Source organism: Pelophylax lessonae (assembly GCF_965119305.1).
Source record: "Pelophylax lessonae genome assembly, chromosome: 5".
NCBI lineage: Eukaryota > Metazoa > Chordata > Amphibia > Anura > Ranidae > Pelophylax > Pelophylax lessonae.
In genome coordinates this window covers 525992882-526011211 of record NC_138772.1, presented here as the reverse complement: position 1 = coordinate 526011211, position 18330 = coordinate 525992882, and the positions used below count along the sequence as shown (strand labels likewise).

Here is an 18330-nt window from a genome sequence, read left to right as displayed (position 1 = left end):
TCTCCAAACTTTCTAAGCAAAGGGCCGGGTTACTGTCCTGCAGAGTGTAGGGGGGCCGGACAGTGGAGTAGAAAATGTCCCAGCATTAGTTGGAGTAAACAATGCCCCATCATTGGTGTCATTGGTAGGAATTGTGTCCCATCATTGCTGTCATTGGGCCCCATCATTGGTTTCTTTGCTAGGAACTGTGCCACGTCATTGGTGACATTGGGAGGAATTGTGCCCTATCATTGGTGTCATTTGGAGGAATTGTGCCCTATTGTTGGTGTCATTGGAAGGAATTGTGCCTCATCGTTTGCATAATTGGGAGGAATATTGCCCAATTGTTGGTGTCTTTGGGAGGAATTGTGCCCCATCATTATTGTAATTGGGCCCCATCGTTGGTGTCCTTGGTAGGAATTGAGACCCTTCGTTAGTGTCATTGGGAGCAAATGTGCCCCATTGTTGCTGTCAATTAATGAAATAGTGCCTCAAGGGCCAGATAAAAGCAGCCAAAGGGCCACATCCGGCCCCTGGACTGCAGTTTGAAGATCACTGATCTAGGTTAATAATAAGTAGGTGATTATTCATACAAATAACATCATGTATCCAAACTAGTGGAGGATCTGTAGCGGTCCCAGTGTCCATTCACAAGTTCCTATAAAATAATCCAAATATAGTACAACGTGTATGATAAAATGAAAATATTCCCCATAGGGCTTCAATACAGATACGAAGTGCGTAATCAATCACGCCCCACCAAAATTCTTACCGCCACTGAGATGGAATAAACAGCATACCTTGAAGAGCAATTTTCCTATAGGTGCCGCTCAGAAGACATGATGTGGTTGATTACACGTCATGTAATCTCAGCAGCAGCACTCTTCTTATGATCACATTGTTGCTCCTGCATGGACACACAGTAAGGGAGTTTTTTCACCCTATGGTAGGAAGTGCCTCACTCTCGGAATCAACAAGTGAAATTGGACAAGGGAAAGCCTGCATTCCATAGCAAGTCCATCAACATATGCGAGGAAGGGTAAGCTGCTGTTAGGGGATTTATTTTTAATTCTTTAGTTTACACACACTTTTTTAGGCACACATCCACATACACTGATCAGCCATAACATTAAGACCACCCACCATAACCTGTTGAGGCATGAACTCCACTAGACCCCTGAAGAGATGCTGTGGTATCTGGCACCAAGCTGTCAGTAGTAGATCCTTTAAGTTCTGTAAGTTGCGAGGTGGGGCCTCCATGGATCAGACTTGTTTTTCCAATTTGGAGGCCAGGTCAACATTTCAAACTCATTGTGTTCTTCAATCTATTCTTTAATTGATCAGACCCGCAACCTTCTTCCTTTGCTATGTGAGCCAGTTTGGATGCGCCCGTGCCCATTGTATGCTCTTTTGGCTGTGGACACGGGTCATCATGGACTCCCTGACTGGTCTGCAGCTACTCAGCCCCATACACAACAAACTGCAATGCACTGTGTGTTCTGACACCTTTCTATCGGGGCCAGCAATAACCTTTCTAGCAATATGAACTACAGTAGCTCTTCTCTTGGATCGGACTACACAGGTCAGCCTTCACTCCCCACATGCATCAATGAGCCTTGGCCACTCATGGCCCTCTTGCCGCTTTTCCATCCTTGGAACACTTTTGGTCAGTCCTTACCTTTGCAGACTGGGAACTGCCCACAAGAGCTGCAGTTTTGGAGTTACTCTGACCCAATTTGGGTTGTGTCGAAGATGCTCAAACCCTTATACTTTGCCATTATTTCTGCTTTTCAAAACATCAACATCAGGGATAACATGCTCACTTCCTGCCTAATATATCTGACCAAAAGAAAGCTCTATTTGTGTGAAAAAAATGATAAAAATGTAGTTTGGGTACAGTGTTGCATGACCTTGCTCACTTGCTGGAAGGTGGATGTTTGCTGCACGGTTCTATACTTGCCCTTAATACTGATAAGATCTCCCATTGTTCTTGGGTTTCAGCTGTCTCCAATCAGCTTTCAGCTGATGGGCATTTACAATTGGAGTGTGTCCGCATGAACTGTTTTCATTCAAAAGTCATCTATTACTTCCCTAAATGAGATATCCTGATGCAGCGATGAGAGCAATCCAGCCATATGCTTTTAATATTACTGGCAGGCATACACTTTAAGAGTCACACAACAGATTTTACCGCTATCTAAAGGTTAGCCCTGAAGAAGGAGCTTTGACTTATGTCTTTGAAACGCGTTGGGCACTTACCTTCAAATTCAGCGGTGTTCTTCTGCCATATGACCAAATGTATTGTATATAGCTTGCCATAATTTTTTAAACTTTTTTGTACATGAATTTCTTTCAATAAATGTATTACTATTTTGTTAACTCTGATGAATTTGTAGCGCTATTTTGGTCACTCTTGGTGGCTACTGGGGTATGATGACGCCACCTGTGTAGTATTTAGGAGCAGAGTATATAATCTGTGTGATCAGGACAGGATTTATAGTAAGCGCCAGTGCCTCCACTCAATCAGGGCTTGTGATTAGCAAGTGAAATCCCAATTGAGAAAACATTTCCATATAGACAGTAATCCACACAGCAGAGTGTTTAAATGTCCATGTATTGAAGAAATAACATTCAGTGAACCATACAACATAAGATATTCTCCTCTCAGGAACATGAAATCATTAGCAGTGTCTCTGTGAGTCTCAGTGAGGGGATGTTGCAGCACTTACAGTCTCTGTTCTCTAAGCATGAAATTCCTGTGTGCCCTCATGTCTCTCTTTTCTCCAGTCTTACCCAGCAATCCTTGCTCTGCCCTTTTTGATGACCTCATCCTTCTTGCAGAGAGACAAAGAAAGCACAGCAACCATTTTGACAAAGGGCAAAACAAACCCTGCATAACAGGAATACACATTTGAAAGATGGGCAAAGAAATTATCACATCACTACAAATTTATAGTTCATTTAAATTAATCCGTGCCTATAAAGTCCCACCCTAAGGGGAATTTCCATTGTAGTCTTCATTTTTGGGATGTGGCACACTTTGGAGTGATTATACATGAGCACACTATATGCATGACCTTGCAATTGTCATTTCTGTTGCAGGGGATGTCCAAAATCTGACTTATATCTTAGTGCAGACTTCAGGGAAAATGGGTGAGCCAATCACACAAGCAGGAAATGACATTACTAGGAGGGGTACTCTGTACACCATCTGTATACAGAATGCCTCTAGGTAGACAAATTGCATTGCGTTTTTACAAAAAATTACAGCGCTGCAGATTGAAAAGGAAATGTAAATTTAATAACATTCAATTTCAGTATAACTTGTCTAGCAATTGTATATGCTATGTTCTTTTTTCTTTTGTTTGCTATTTTTTTTCCCCCAAGAAAGTGGATTTACCATTTAAGGGAGAGCAGATGGGGGGCAGTAACCACTTGAAGAAGTCAATAACATAAACTGTGGGTGGTCAATTTACTGATTTGTGAGATAAAACCTTAAGTGAAAACATAATTATTGATTATAAAATGAGCAAATTACACATGCTAAAGTTAACAGGTTAGCAAAAAAAAATGGAAAAATAGGCAACATGAAATTCCCCTTTAATGAGACTAGCCTTCAGTAAACTGCTGAAATCTATCACCAAAAGCTTAATTTGTTGGAATTGGAGAAACATTTATATATACTGTATATTTTAACATGAGCATCTTTATGGGTGAGATGTGTGAAATCGTAGTTCATCTGCAAAGACTGAAACCCTTCTGCCCTTTTGGACCGCTTTAAAAAGTGAAGATGAGTTGATGGTACGGATGAAGGGCTTTGTTAATTGAATATTAGAAAAGACAGGAACATCCCCATCTTCTCCCATTCAAAATTGAGAACGGGTTCGACAAGAGGTTGTTCATTTTAACCCTGACAGTGAGATCATATGTGCAGGAATTTTGTCTACAGTAGTGAACAGAAAGTCTCAAGCCAAGTTCATAGCCAGGAGAAGACCCTTGATGCACCACTGCTTCTTAAAGCTGGCAATATTTAGGGCTTTAATGGTATTAACATTATTTTACCTGGAGTGAACCCAACCTGATCAAGGCCCACGATAGATGGTATAAATTTAAACAATCTGTTTTGCAAGATTTCGGCAAACTTTTAGTATTTATATTTATTGACCATATTTATGAACAAGTAAAACTGATAAAGTGAAAATATTCAAACGAGACAAGAGCAAGATACTGTATGAAGAGGTCCTACAGTAACGTTTACCTTTAACATGCAGGTATGTGAGATCACGAACCAAACATGACATTGACATGAGGATTGGAATACATTCTGGCTCAGTGCTGTGCGGAGTGCTGGGACTTAGGAAGTGGCAGTTTGACGTATGGTCATGGGATGTGGATATCGCCAACAAACTGGAGTCAGGAGGAATCCCAGGGTAAGATATTCATTTTTTAGGATAAATGATCAGGCAATGCCTCAACATATCTTGGTAGTGTTGAATTTTGCCTACACTCTCCCATGTTCCTACTGGCCAATCTCAATGATGTATTGCTTATCTGTCCAATAGAAATGTGTAGGAGAATGGAGTGGACAGGCAAGCTTCATTATTATCCGGCAGTGCCGAAGCATTGCCCAATCACAACCGGTGGCATTCGTGCACTTTGGGGTCAGACTCATTTTCAGATAATGTAATAGGTTTGTAATGGGATATGGAAATGTCCAGTTAGCTATAGTCAGAATAAACCCCAGGGTGATATATACATTTTAAAGGAACTGATTGGCCAAAGCTTTGGCAGTGTGGTAGTGTTGAAGCTTGCCTGTTCCCTTCCATCCCTACTATTCATTCCTGTTGGTCCATCACTATAATGGGCTGTCTCAGCAGCCAATAGGAAGGAGGCAAGAGGGGGCAGTTAGGTTTTGAAAGTACAGGCATACCGCACTTTTAAGTACATAGTGGGACCAGAGCATGTATGTATGTAAAACGAAAATGTACTTAAAGTGAAGCAATACCTTTTTTCATTTCTCAATGCATGTAAATACACTAGCTCCATAGGAAATCTTGGTCAGCTTGACATGGCATTGCTCCCAAACCATGTGACAAGGACAACAAGCTTGGGGAGCATGTTAAGGGGGTCCAGGACTATGACATAGTAGATTACCTAGGCAAGCTGGCCAACCACAAACAGGATATGTTGTAGTCCTGGGCCCCCTCTCGGTGCTCCCTAAGTTTGGTATCCCTGTCACTTATGGTTTGGGAGCAGTGCCATGTCAAGCTGACCAAGATTTCCTATAGACGCCAATGTTAAAAACCGGGAGTAGTGTCATGCCAAGCTGAACATGCTGTGTCCTTACTCGCGAGTGTACTTAAAGTGAGTGTACTTAAAGCAGGGTATGCCTGTATGTATGTGTCATACCTGTAGGATCCCCGTGTTAGCGGAAATCATTCTAGATTGATAGCTTTTGGGTCCTATGCCTAGCAGCTGCACTGCTGATTACTGAAAACAGGAGGTCGTCCGTTTGGCACATGCGCCATTCAGAGAATATTATCTCATTGAATACAAAATTCTCTTTGACAAGGTGGAGATCGTGCTCAATCACTCCACCTATCATTGAAAAAAAAAGGAAAATGTTCCCTCTTTCGTACTCATGCCTAGTAACTGTGTTCACAATGCAGTAGGGTACCTGCTTGGCAAGGGACCTTGAAGCTAGTGGAGATCACTGTAGTGAGGCCTGATATTTCCAGCTTCTAAAGCCTTTCTCAACCTTTTCAACACAGAGGAACCTTTGAAATAACTTTCCAGTCTCAGGGAATCCTTGCTAAAATATACTATATCTAAGACTCATAAAACAGTAGTGTGATGGTCAGTGGGAAGAATGCTCCTTACACTTGTGGTCACCAGGAAAAGTACCCCCTTACAGTTAATTTAAAAAAATTACGTCAGTGGGAACTTATCTAAGAGGCAGAAACTTCTCATAGCTCATGGAACCCCAAGCAACCACTAGAGGAACCCTTATGTTCCATGGAAACCTGGATGAGAAACCCTGTTACAGAGGGATCCCATAGGTATGGCACATACATACTTACATTGGTCCAAGCTGGTCTAATTTAACTATTTAAGGATTTCCATACTTAGAATTCATGATACATTTGTATGATGGTCAGTGGGAAGAATTTTCTTAATACTTGTGGTCATCAGGATGAATTACCCCCTTCTGATAGCTAAAAAGATCAGTGGTGTCAGTGGGAGCCTATCTGAGAGGCAGAAACTGCTCATTGCTCAAGGGACCCCTAAACAAGCTCTGATGGAACCCTGGTTGAGAAGCCTTGTTCTTAACCACTTAAGCCCCGGAGGATTTGGCTGCTAAAGGACCAGGGTTTTTTTTGCGCTTTTTTACTGCGTGACTTTAACGGACAATTGCGCGGTCGTGCGACGCTGTACCTAAACGAATTTGACGCCCTTTTTTTCCCACAAACAGAGCTTTCTTTTGGTGGTATTTGATCACCTGTGCGATTTTTTGATCACGCGCTATAAACAAAAAAAGAGCGTAAATTTTGAAAAAATAACAATATTTTTCACATTTTTTTATATGAAATTCCCCAAAAAAAAAGTAAAAATCAAAATTTTTTAACATTTTTCGGCCAATTTGTTTTATGCTACCTATGTTTGGTAAAAAAAAATCGCAAAAAGCGTATTTTGATTGGTTTGCGCAAAAGTTATCGCGTTTACTAACAAAGGGAAAGATTTTTGTCATTTTTGGTTTTTTTTTTTTTTAACGCGTAATGGCGGCGATCTGCGATTTTTTTTCCGGTACTGCGACATTGCGGCGGACAGATCGGACCCTTGACTGACATTTTTGACACTTTTGGGGTTACCAGTGACATTACTGCAGTAATCAGTGCTATACATATGCACTGTTACTGCAAAAATGACACTGGCAGGGAAGGGGTTAACTTTATTGGACAGGGAGGGGTTAAGTGTGTCCTAGGGGCGTGATTCTAACTGTGTAGGGACATTCCTATTGGTGTAAAAGCAAAGATCAACCGTTCTACATAGTAGAACGGTCAGATCTCCACTTTTACACAGGGAGAACTGACAGGCAGCTTGTTTACACAAGCTGCTCTGTCTTTCTCCCTTCACAGGAGCGATCGTAGTGTGACTGGCGGACATCGAGTCCGCCGGTCACACGCACTGACTTGCCTGTGAACGAGCCGCGGCGGGCGCGCGCCTCGGCGGGCGCGCGCCCGCCCGCGATAGGCTCGCAAGTCAGTGACAGGCGAGTGACGTACCGATACGTCACTCTGCCTGGCCGGGGCTGACCGCCGCAGTATATAGTCGTGCGGCGGTCGGCAACCGGTTAAGGGATCCCACAGGTATGGCACATACATACTTACATTGGTCCAAGCTTCACCAGTGCAACTATGTAAATCTTGCCATACCTAGAAATCAGCTTTAAGTAATTTATTTCTACTTGGATTGCAAACTTTTAATTTTGGTTTCATGTATGGCAACACAAATTCCCTAATTAATAAACACCACGAAATAACAGAATGGCCGAAATTGACATTTGGTGCAGCCATACATGCTTTTGGTGCCTGAAATTTATTTCTTTTGCTTTAAAGGAGAATTCACATATCAAAAGCTTCTCTCGATTGCCTTAATGGAGATTACAATGTCGAAGAAGGTCACGGCAAAGAAAGGAACGAGTTTTTACGGAAACATAATATTGAAACCTACTTGATCAAACAACCGGAGGAGAACTTATTAACCCTGCCAGAAGACATTGTGAAGGAGTCGGTGAGCCAGACGGACCGGAGGAACAGTGGGGCCACGTTCACTGAGGGGTCCTGGAGCCCAGAACTCCCTTTTGATAACATTGTCGGCAAGCAGAATGTAAGTTCAACTTTTCTGTAATGTCAACCGGCATAAGTCATGCTTGAGTGAAGCTCTGTAATGGGAGCCTCAGAGGAACTGGATCCATCTTTAACCTTTTCTCTAACACGAAACGTCAAATCATTATGTAAACCCTCCCGAGGACAGAATTAACCTACAGAATTTATCAACAGAAATGCCAGACGTAGCTAACATACTAAAATGAAATGCCCGCCAATTGGAATGATCAATCGTATATATATTTTTAAAGTATAACTCCTACCTTTATGAGAACATGTAATATTCTGATGCAGGACAATGACATAATTCATTGTTTAAAGGGTATTATTTACTTTTTTTGTTCCGTTCAGCCTATACAGAGGTATTTGCTGTGCTCAGTGTGAAATGTTCACGTTTTACTTGTTCCTGTTGGGCCTGTCTATAGTTATCCATGGGAGACTGTGGAATGTTCCTGCAGTAACAACATTCTGTAGCATCAAAAATAACATTTAGATGCTACATACTGTGCAACATGGATCCTTCAAGAGCATATGCAAGCTTAAAGTGTATAAAAAGCCAAAACTTTAGCATAGGGAAGGGTTAGTAGCCCTGTCCAAGTTTTTACCTCCATCTTTGTTCCCACTGGGGAGATTCTCCAGCTCATTATATTCCAGTGGCTAATGCCCCTGGGGCTGAAACTAAAGTATATGTAAAGATCATGATTTGAAACCCAAACGCTTTTTAGAACTGTAAAATAACAAAAAATTGTTCTAAAAATGTTAAAGACACCTTAAATTAACTTTTATTCAGCAGTTACGTGGCCATGGCCATTCTACCCATCATCTTACTGGGTTTCAGGGGGTGGGACTGCATTGATAGAGGGCAGGCAGTGGCATAACGTAAGGGATTCAAGAGAAATTTGTTATCATTCTACAATAAAAATCATAAAATGAAATACAGATGTATCCCCAGCACAAAAAAAACATCCCATATTTCACAGTTAATAAAGTAGACACCCCTTAATCTAGTTTATCTCAAAACTCCTCCAGAATTCAAGAGGTTTGCGAACCAGGGAAGAAGCTATTGGTGGTGCTGGGATCAAAGCTCTTTAAGGCCCCTTTCAGATATTGCGTTGCGGGGGCATTCCCGTCAGCGAATTTCAAAGTGGGACTTACATGCATTACTGTATTAATGCATTACTGCATAGGGCAGACCGTTCGCTTCAATGGGCTGCCCTGTGGGCGTTTGTTGCCAAAAAGAAGCTCCTGCTTCTTTTTGGATGATAAGATTAGCACGATTCTTAAACTTGCGGTTTCCGTGCAATTCTGTCACATGACAATCGCACCATATTTGAGGTGCCACAGAATCGCCACAATTCCAAATTGTGGCAAAATGCATGACACACGTTTTGGGTGCCATTAAGAATAATGGCAACCAAATCGGTGTCATGCATTTTGCCGCAATTTGGAATTGTGGTTATTCTGTCTGCAATTTAAAATCACCTAATGTGCACGGGGCCTAACTGCCTACCAATATGCAGCAGTCTAAACAAAGCATTAGCAGGGTAATAACAATCCTTTATGGTACTGTGGTCTCTACGGAGACATCTACTTCTCCCCTATTCCTCAATACTATTGATGGATCCACCCCCATAATAATTTTTGCTTTTCCACCCTGTGTAAGGCATTTTTATTGTGGACTATGCATAACCATTGCCTCAAAGAGATGTGATATGTCAACACACTCTCAATGGCAAACTTGCAAAAGCTCAGAAGGACGGGCTTTGAAAATCTGGCCTTCATTAGCTTCCTTGGGAAATACAATCTCCGATGAGCCCTGCCAACCAGGTAGAATACATACCCTGTCCATGATACAGGGTATGTGGTCCTACATTAGAGTTGTTCCTGGGAAATGGAACTCCTGTACCATCCATCCCACCAATCACAATATAACCAGTTCCCCTACTTCTCCTAAAATCTATTTCCTTAACCACAGTAAAGTGGTTCCAACGGTAAAACGTTTTTTTACCTTAACGCATTCCCTGCATTCAGGTATAAAATGTTTTCTCACTTGCTGTGCCCCCCCCCCCCCAAATACTTTACTGAGTCCTGTATTGGTCCAGCACTCTGCCCGTCTTCCCCGGTCTTCTCTCCCCACTCTCACAAGTTTGCTGAGAGCAGTGGGAGCCATTGGCTCCTGCTGCTGTCAGTCAAACCCTGTGAGCGGAGAGCGGGAGGTGGGGCTGAGTTGCGCTGTGGTGCACACAGCCCAGCTCAGGATTGAGCCCAAACATCTGCCCCCATAGCAAGCATGCTTTAAAGGCAGACGCAGAAGAGGCGGAGCCAAGATCGCCAGCGGGAGACCCCAGAGGAGGAGGTTTTTGGGCTGCTCTGTGCAATACTACTCCCCATCTTTCTACTTTGCATTTCACAGGGTCATCCCTGTGCAACTGGTGTATTAACAGTGAAGGCTCCAGCTAGGAGCTGCAGTCAATGAAGAAGATCAGAGCTGGGAGAGAGGCATCAGCCAGACTGACCACGGAACTACATGCACACCGCTTGTCGGCACAGCATCCCATAGCTTAAAGTAGATGCTGAGGGACACAGATTGACCATGCCAGCCCAGATCTACTTCCTTGCTTGGTCAAAATGCTAAAGGAAGGCAAGGGGAGTGGCAGGAATACCTGTTTGCTGCTGAATATGAATGTTGCTAACAAAAAAACAAAAGGCAGATGTGTTTAAATACAGTTTAATAGGGAATCCAAAATGTTGAGTGGTCACAAGAACAGGAATAGAGGAGAAATCTTGCAGTTTGGACACTTGTTTTGGTGACAAGTAATTCTCCCCAGTGGGACAGATGGGAAAAAAAACTCACAGGGGGTTTAACTCCACTCCATGCAAAAAAAAAAAAAGTTTTTGCTTTAAATATACTACAGTATGTGCAATATAGTGAAACGCTCCACCTATCAAAATGAAATTATACAGCAATCATCAATTTAAAAATAATAAATAAATACACTATATGTACAGGTCTAATTCTGTCAACAAATATCATAATTTACATTAATAAAATAATTATAATATAAAATAAATATAATATAAAATAAATAGAATATATAATAATATATTATAATAAATTATGAATTTACATTGTGATAGTGATATTTGTTGACTGAATTATATATATATATATATATATATATATATATATATATATATACAGTGGGTACGGAAAGTATTCAGACCCCCTTAAATTTTTCACTCTTTGTTATATTGCAGCCATTTGCTAAAATCATTTAAGTTCATTCTTCTTCCTCATGAATGTACACATAGCACCCCATACTGACAGAAAAACACAGAATTGTTGACATTGTTGCAGATTTATTAAAAAAGAAAAACTGAAATATCACATGGTCCTAAGTATTCAGACCCTTTGCTCAGTATTTAGTAGAAGCCCCCTTTTGATCTAATACAGCAAGGAGTCTTTTTGGGAAAGATCCAACAAGTCTTTCACACCTGGATTTGGGGATCCTCTGCCATTCCTCCTTGCAGATCCTCTCCAGTTCTGTCAGGTTGGATGGTAAACGTTGGTGGACAGCCATTTTTAGGTCTCTCCAGAGATGCTCAATTGGGTTTAAGTCAGGGCTCTGGCTGGGCCATTCAAGAAAAGTCACGGAGTTGTTGTGAAGCCACTCCTTCGTTATTTTAGCTGTGTGCTTAGGGTCATTGTCTTGTTGGAAGGTAAACCTTCGGCCCAGTCTGAGGTCCAGAGCACTCTGGAGAAGGTTTTTGTCCAGGATATCCCTGTACTTAGCCGCATTCATCTTTCCCTCGATTGCAACCAGTTGTCCTGTCCCTGCAGCTGAAAAACACCCCCACGGCATGATGCTGCCACCACCATGCTTCACTGTTGGGACTGTATTGGACAGGTGATGAGCAGTGCCTGGTTTTCTCCACACATACCGCTTAGAATTAAGGCCAAAAAGTTCTATTTTGGTCTCATCAGAGCAGAGAATCTTATTTCTCACCATCTTGGAGTCATTCAGGTGTTTTTTTAGCAAACTCCATGCGGGCTTTCATGTGTCTTACACTGAGGAGAGGCTTCCGTCGGGCCACTCTGCCATAAAGCCCCGACTGGTGGAGGGCTGCAGTGATGGTTGACTTTCTACAACTTTCTCCCATCTCCTGACTGCATCTCTGGAGCTCAGCCACAGTGATCTTTGGGTTCTTCTTTACCTCTCTCACCAAGGCTCTTCTCCCCCGATAGCTCAGTTTGGCCGGACGGCCAGCTCTAGGAAGGGTTCTGGTCGCCCCAAATGTCTTCCATTTGAGGATTATGGAGGCCACTGTGCTCTTAGGAACCTTAAGTGCAGCAGAAATCTTTTTGTAACCTTGGCCAGATCTGTGCCTTGCCACAATTCTGTCTCTGAGCTCTTCAGGCAGTTCCTTTGTCCTCATGATTCTCATTTGCTCTGACATGCATTGTGATCTGGAAGGTCTTATATAGACAGGTGTGTGGCTTTCCTAATCAAGTCCAATCAGTATAATCAAACACAGCTGGACTCAAATGAAGGTGTAGAACCATCTCAAGGATGATCAGAAGAAATGGAAAGCACCTGAGTTAAATATATGAGTGTCACAGCAAAGGGTCTGAATACTTAGGACCATGTGATATTTCAGTTTTTCTTTTTTAATAAATCTGCAACAATGTCAACAATTCTGTGTTTTTCTGTCAGTATGGGGTGCTATGTGTACATTCATGAGGAAGAAGAATGAACTTAAATGATTTTAGAAAATGGCTGCAATATAACAAAGAGTGAAAAATTTAAGGGGGTCTGAATACTTTCCGTACCCACTGTATATACTATATTTTTAAAATTATTGGGATGCCTGCCTTTACACGCAAATTAACTTTAAATGCATCCCAGTCCGTAGGGTTCAGTATTGGACAATTTTGGAGCAGTGCGAGTATAATTTATTGATTTATTTATTTAAAATACCCTCAGGCTAATTTGTGTAGAAAATGGACTGTAGCGGAGAGAGATTCTTAAGCTGGCTATATACTAGTAGATTTTTGGACGACAGTTCATATGAATATTCATACAAACATCAAATTACAAAAATCATATGAAAATTCTTTGTACATTTGATAATTGGACTTTGTAAATTTTGTTTGCTTTTTACATTCAATTTTGGAATGAATGTCATTTTCCGAACAAAAACTGTTAGAAGTTTGTGCATTGTTTCAAGAAAAAATTTCCAGCTCCTTTGAATTTTCTTGTGATGGAAAAGAAGGGTCAATTTGGCCTTAAATCAAATGAACAATAAAAAATTTTGAAAGAAAAATTCTAGTGTATAGCCAGATTTTAGAAGGAAAACACTAAATTTTAAAAAATAATTTTTTTTTTTAAAAAGACCCCCCATTAATACAAGAGAATTTAGGCTTATTCACACAACCCCATTGAGCTTTAGCATGTGGGCTGGTGTGAACGAGTCCTCAATCAATGATATTTACTAAGCTTATTGTTGGAGTACATAAAATGCATGAGGGAGAGTGAAACCAACTGGTAAAAGGTGAAAACTTGCCACTCCAGGTCCCTAAGGCTTCATTCACACCTAGACAATTTTAATCACAGGACGCATATCGCCCAAGGAGACACGCCTCCTGCAATTTTGTTTGCGTGATTTTGCCACGATTTGTCACGTGGCAATCGCAGCAAAATTGCTCCACGTTTGGGGTGCTATTAAGAAATAATGGCATCACAGACGCGTCACGCGTTTTGCCGCGATTGTGGATTTGTGGGCAGAATCACAGCAATTCCGCCCGCAATTCAAATTGCCTAGGTGTGAATGGAGCCTGAACACATAAGAAGGCAGTATAAAATGGAGCCAAGCATCTTCCACCCATGACTGAAATTAACATAATGGAAGGACTTGGTATAAATAAGTAATGTGCCCTCTTCTTAAAAAAAGATGTAACTGCATGCCATCAGATGAGACACATCACAGAAACTGGCATTTGGTCTGCAGGCTTATCTAAAATTTTCAGCTCTAAAATCTTAAGTGGGACTTGACACCATGCCTACCTCTCCTGGGATTAGATTGATAATGCTCTTGTCTGGCACTGGAAAACAAGCATATGTTCAAGCGACCTTGAATTTTGATGGGACGTCTAGGATAAGTGTACTTTTCTAAGAATCCCTATTGCCTTCCTCCTTCCTCTGCCTTCCTCATTAATTTTTGAAATATATTTTCAGATACAGACATTGGGATGGATTTACTAAAGGCAGTTGCACTAATTTTCCCCAGATCTTAGTAAATGTGGTAAAGCTCTTCTGGTTTCCATCAGTCAATCATGTGCAAGCAAACATGTTTTTTTTTTTTAATTCTCCTTGCACCTGGTTGGGTGTTCTTTACAAAGTGAAGCTTCACCACATTTACATTTGCACCTACCCATGCAGAGAGTTGGAGAGACAGCCTCCCCTGTGCATGAAGAAGGAGAGACAGCCTCCCCGTGCAGGAAGAAGGAATGACAGCCTCCCCCGTGCAGGAAGAAGGAGAGACTGTCTCCCCCATGCAGGGAATTGGAGAGACAGCCTCCCCCATGCAGAAAGAAGAGACAACTTCCGCCCTGCAGGAAGAAAGAGATACATCCTCCCCTGTGCCGAAAGCAGATACAGCCTCCCCCTCATACAGGGGGAAGGAAAGGACACCTCTTATGGGCAAGGAGAAGGAGGGTACACCTCCTCTATGCAAGGAGTTGGAGAGACAGCCTATCCCATGCAAGAAGAAGGAGAGGCAGCCTCCCCCTATGCTAGGAGAAGGAGAAAATGCCTCCCACATGCAGGGAGGAGAAATTGCTTACCCCCGAAAGGAGGTGGAGATACTATCTCCCCAAATCATGGAGAGGGGGAGAAATCTTTCCCTATGCAGGGAGAAGGAGAGAAAAGCTTTCTCATGCAGGGAGAAGAAGAGAAAGCCTCCCCCATGCAGGGAATTGAAGAGGCATCTTCTTCAATGCAGTAAGAATGAGAGAAGCCTCCCCCTTACAGGGAGAAGTAAAGAACACCTCCCCCATGTAGGGAGATGGAGAGATAGCCTCCCCATGCAGGGAGATGAAGAGAAGGCCTCCCGCAGGCAGGGAGAAGAAGAGAAAGCCTCCCCTATGCAGAGAGAGAGCCTCCCCCATGCAGAGAAGAAGAGAACCCTCCCTCATGCCAGGAAAAAAAAGAAAGCCTCCCCCATGCAGGGAGAAGGAGAGAAAGCCTCCCCACTACAGAGAGAAGATAAAGCCTCCCCCATGTAGGGAGAAGCAGAGAAAGCCTCCCCCATGCAGGGGGAAGCAGAGAAAGCCTCCCCCATGCAGGGGGAAGCAGAGAAAGCCTCCCCCATGCAGGGGGAAGCAGAGAAAGCCTCCCCCTTGCAGGGGGAAGCGGAGAAAGTCTCCCCCATGCAGGGGGAAGCGGAGAAAGTCTCCCCCATGCAGGGAGAAGCAGAGAAAGTCTCCCCATGAAGGGAATTGGAGAGACATCTTCTTCAGTTTAGTAAGAATGAGAGAAGCCTCCTCCATGCAGGTAGAATAGAGAGCACCTCCCCACTGCAGGAAGATGGAGAGAATGTTTCCCCAATTCAGGGAGATTAAGAGAATGTCTCCCCAATTCAGGGAGATTAAGAGAATGTCTCCCCAATTCAGAGAGATGAAGAGAATGTCTCCCTAATTCAGAGAGATGGAGAGACAGCCTTTCCCATGCAGGGAGATCGAGAAAAAAACCCTCATTCCTCCCCATGCAAAGAGAGGGAAAGAACTCCCTTTCCTCTGTACAGGGAGAAGAGGAGAAAGCCTCCCCCATGCAGTGTCCTGCAGTGTGAAAAGCTACTCAACAAAGAGTTCTGCAAAGGGTAGTAGATTAGCAAGGATTGGAATTCTCCTTGGTAGTACAATACATGAGGAAACTCAATAAAAATTAATAAAGGTAATTTATTTTGCATGAAAAAATATATACAATGGCAAAACGGTGCCCTGAAAGCGAACCTGTCCCCAGTTGCGTATTTAACATATGTAACTGAAAGTTCTGAAAGCACCCTGAACCGTTTTGCTGAACTGCAGCTGAGATCCAATTCAATTACACTAGAATCCACCTAACAAGATATAGTTTTCAGTACAGTATTACAGGTCTGTGCTGACCCACAGACTGCTTTTGAGAGAAAACTAGCAAAGCAAAATTGCCGTGCTGCACTACTAAGCAGAAAGGGCAGCATCAGGGCCAGCCCTACCATTGGACCCAGGCAGAACTTAGAGAGGGGCAGCAAATTGACTCCCAAGTTTTTTTTTTCCAGCAGGTTTGTGTATCATTAGTTTGCGGCGCGTTACAGGTGGCATTTCCCATCTCATACTGCCGCCTGTAGTGCAAACTGATGAGTATGAGGCGGTGGAGCGTCTCCTCTGGGGAACGTCTCTCACATGATCGTGGTGTGCGCAATGACGTCAGACATCAGCGCACTCCATCTCACACAGGACAGGCTGGATCTTCTAGGGCTGTGGCCGCGGCAGACACAGGAGTGACAGGAGGACTGAGGACAGAGAGTGGGTGTTTGGTGGACAAGTCCGTTGGTGAGTTATGGAAGAAGATAACAGTATATATAATATTTTCAAAATGTTATAGTTCTATAAAATAATAAGCAAGGGGGCCTTTTGGTGGGCGTGATTTTTTTTGGGGGGTGGGGCAGCATTTCATTCTTGGACCCAGGCAGCACAATGTCTTTGTCCAGCCCTGAACAGCATGTACATCAGTGGCGGCCCGTCCATTGGGGGTGCAGGGGCGGCGCCTCCCCCCATACCATTCATCCGGCCCCCTAATCTACATGCAGGGCACTGGATGCATGGATTCCAGAGGGTTTTTTTTTTTTTTTTTAAGCACCTGACTAGAGCCAGAGGCTCTAATAGGCTTCAAAAAAGTGTGGGCTTAGGGCGCAGAGCACTGCGCCCTGAGCCCACCCAGTTGTGTGACAAATAGCGATTGAATATTCGCTATTGCCACACTGATTCTCCTCCTGGCCAATCAGGAAGCGGGTCCCGAGACCTGTTTCCCGATTGGCCGAAAGGAGAAGGCATGCTATTGGCCAAGAAGGGGAGAGGAGACGGCCGTCGAGAAGGGACATGAAGGAGCCTGAGGGGGAAGCCGCTGCCACCTGTCAGTCCAGAGGAACAAGGTAAGTAAACTGGCGGGGGGGGGAGATGTGGTGGTGCAGGCTGGAGTGCTGGGGGGGTCCGCGGCAAGGTCTGTCTGCTCCCCCGACTGATGGAGCACCAGCTGCCACTGATGTACATATAACTTGCAAACAGCTTCTACATGTACATACTGTATAACATGCAAACATAACTTCTACATGTACATACAGTATACAGTTGCACATTATACATAAAATTATTTTTTAAATATTGACACACAGAAATAAAAATATTTTTACATTAAGTTAATAACATATATAATGTGGAAAAAACTTCAAGTGTCTTTTATGTGGTGGAAATGAGCTTTGTGAAATGTTCATTTTTATGTTTAATGTTATATATATAGTATTGTCCCCTAAGTCCCGGTTCACACTACCGCGACTTGTCAGACGACTGGTCAGCCTGACAAGTCGCGGTCCATTCAGTGCTACGGGAACCGTTCTAATAGGAGCGACTCAAGTCGCTCCGACCTAGAAAATAGTTCCTGTACTACTTCGGGGGGACATCGGAGCGACTTGCGTTGACTTCCATTATGTGAAGTCCATGCAAGTCGCGCTGAAGTCGCGGTGCACGCGACTTCACAGGTCGCCCCCGAAGTCGGATCGCCATAGTGTGAACCGACACTTAAATGTATGTTTTTAAAAGGGATGTAAAAAAAAAATAACATAATACAAAGAGCAGTAATGCAAAATGGCCATAAATAGCCAATCTGTTATCATCTTATGTTAAACTGGGTACACTACAGTATAAGAAAATTGGGCGAACGACCGTCTGGTTTTCCTCCATGTCTCACAGTAAGTTGAAACCAAGTAATGTATGAAAATTCTCATACAACAAAGGGTTTTTATTTGTTGTGTATTGTTTCTGATCATGCGGAGTCTTTCGTATTCTGATTTTTCTTGTACAAAAAAAGTACACGTTAAACAAAAATTGTTAGTTCTGTTCACGTACGAGAAGGATTTCCATTCGGAAATTTTTCGTTTGGAAAGTCTGAATCAGATGTCGAAAATTGTGTATGCACTATACGAAAATCGAACGATCCTTCTTGCACAGAAGTTTTCTTCTCATTTTCTTATAGTGTGTACCTTACTTAGGTCTGCCTCGACCAGACTGCTAAAAGTTCATTATTGATTGGTTGTGAGGGTTCACAGCATGGTATTGCTCCTGGCACCATGTTATAAGAGAAATCCCACATACGTCCCGATATCTCTTGTATAGCTGTTCTGACACAATGAGCGCATGATCTGCTAACTGTAA

At 42.8% G+C, this 18330-nt stretch overlaps 1 protein-coding gene across 2 annotated transcripts in view; it reads left to right on the top strand.

Annotated features, from left to right (window-relative positions):
- ADCY8 (adenylate cyclase 8) overlaps positions 1-18330 on the top strand; it is a 523977-nt gene that overhangs the window by 295947 nt on the left and 209700 nt on the right. For both annotated transcript variants that reach the window (XM_082257568.1, XM_082257567.1), the window contains exons 6-7: positions 4251-4409; positions 7596-7866. In XM_082257568.1, coding sequence (XP_082113694.1) covers positions 4251-4409; positions 7596-7866 — 430 coding nt within the window. The remainder of the gene's footprint in view (positions 1-4250; positions 4410-7595; positions 7867-18330) is intronic.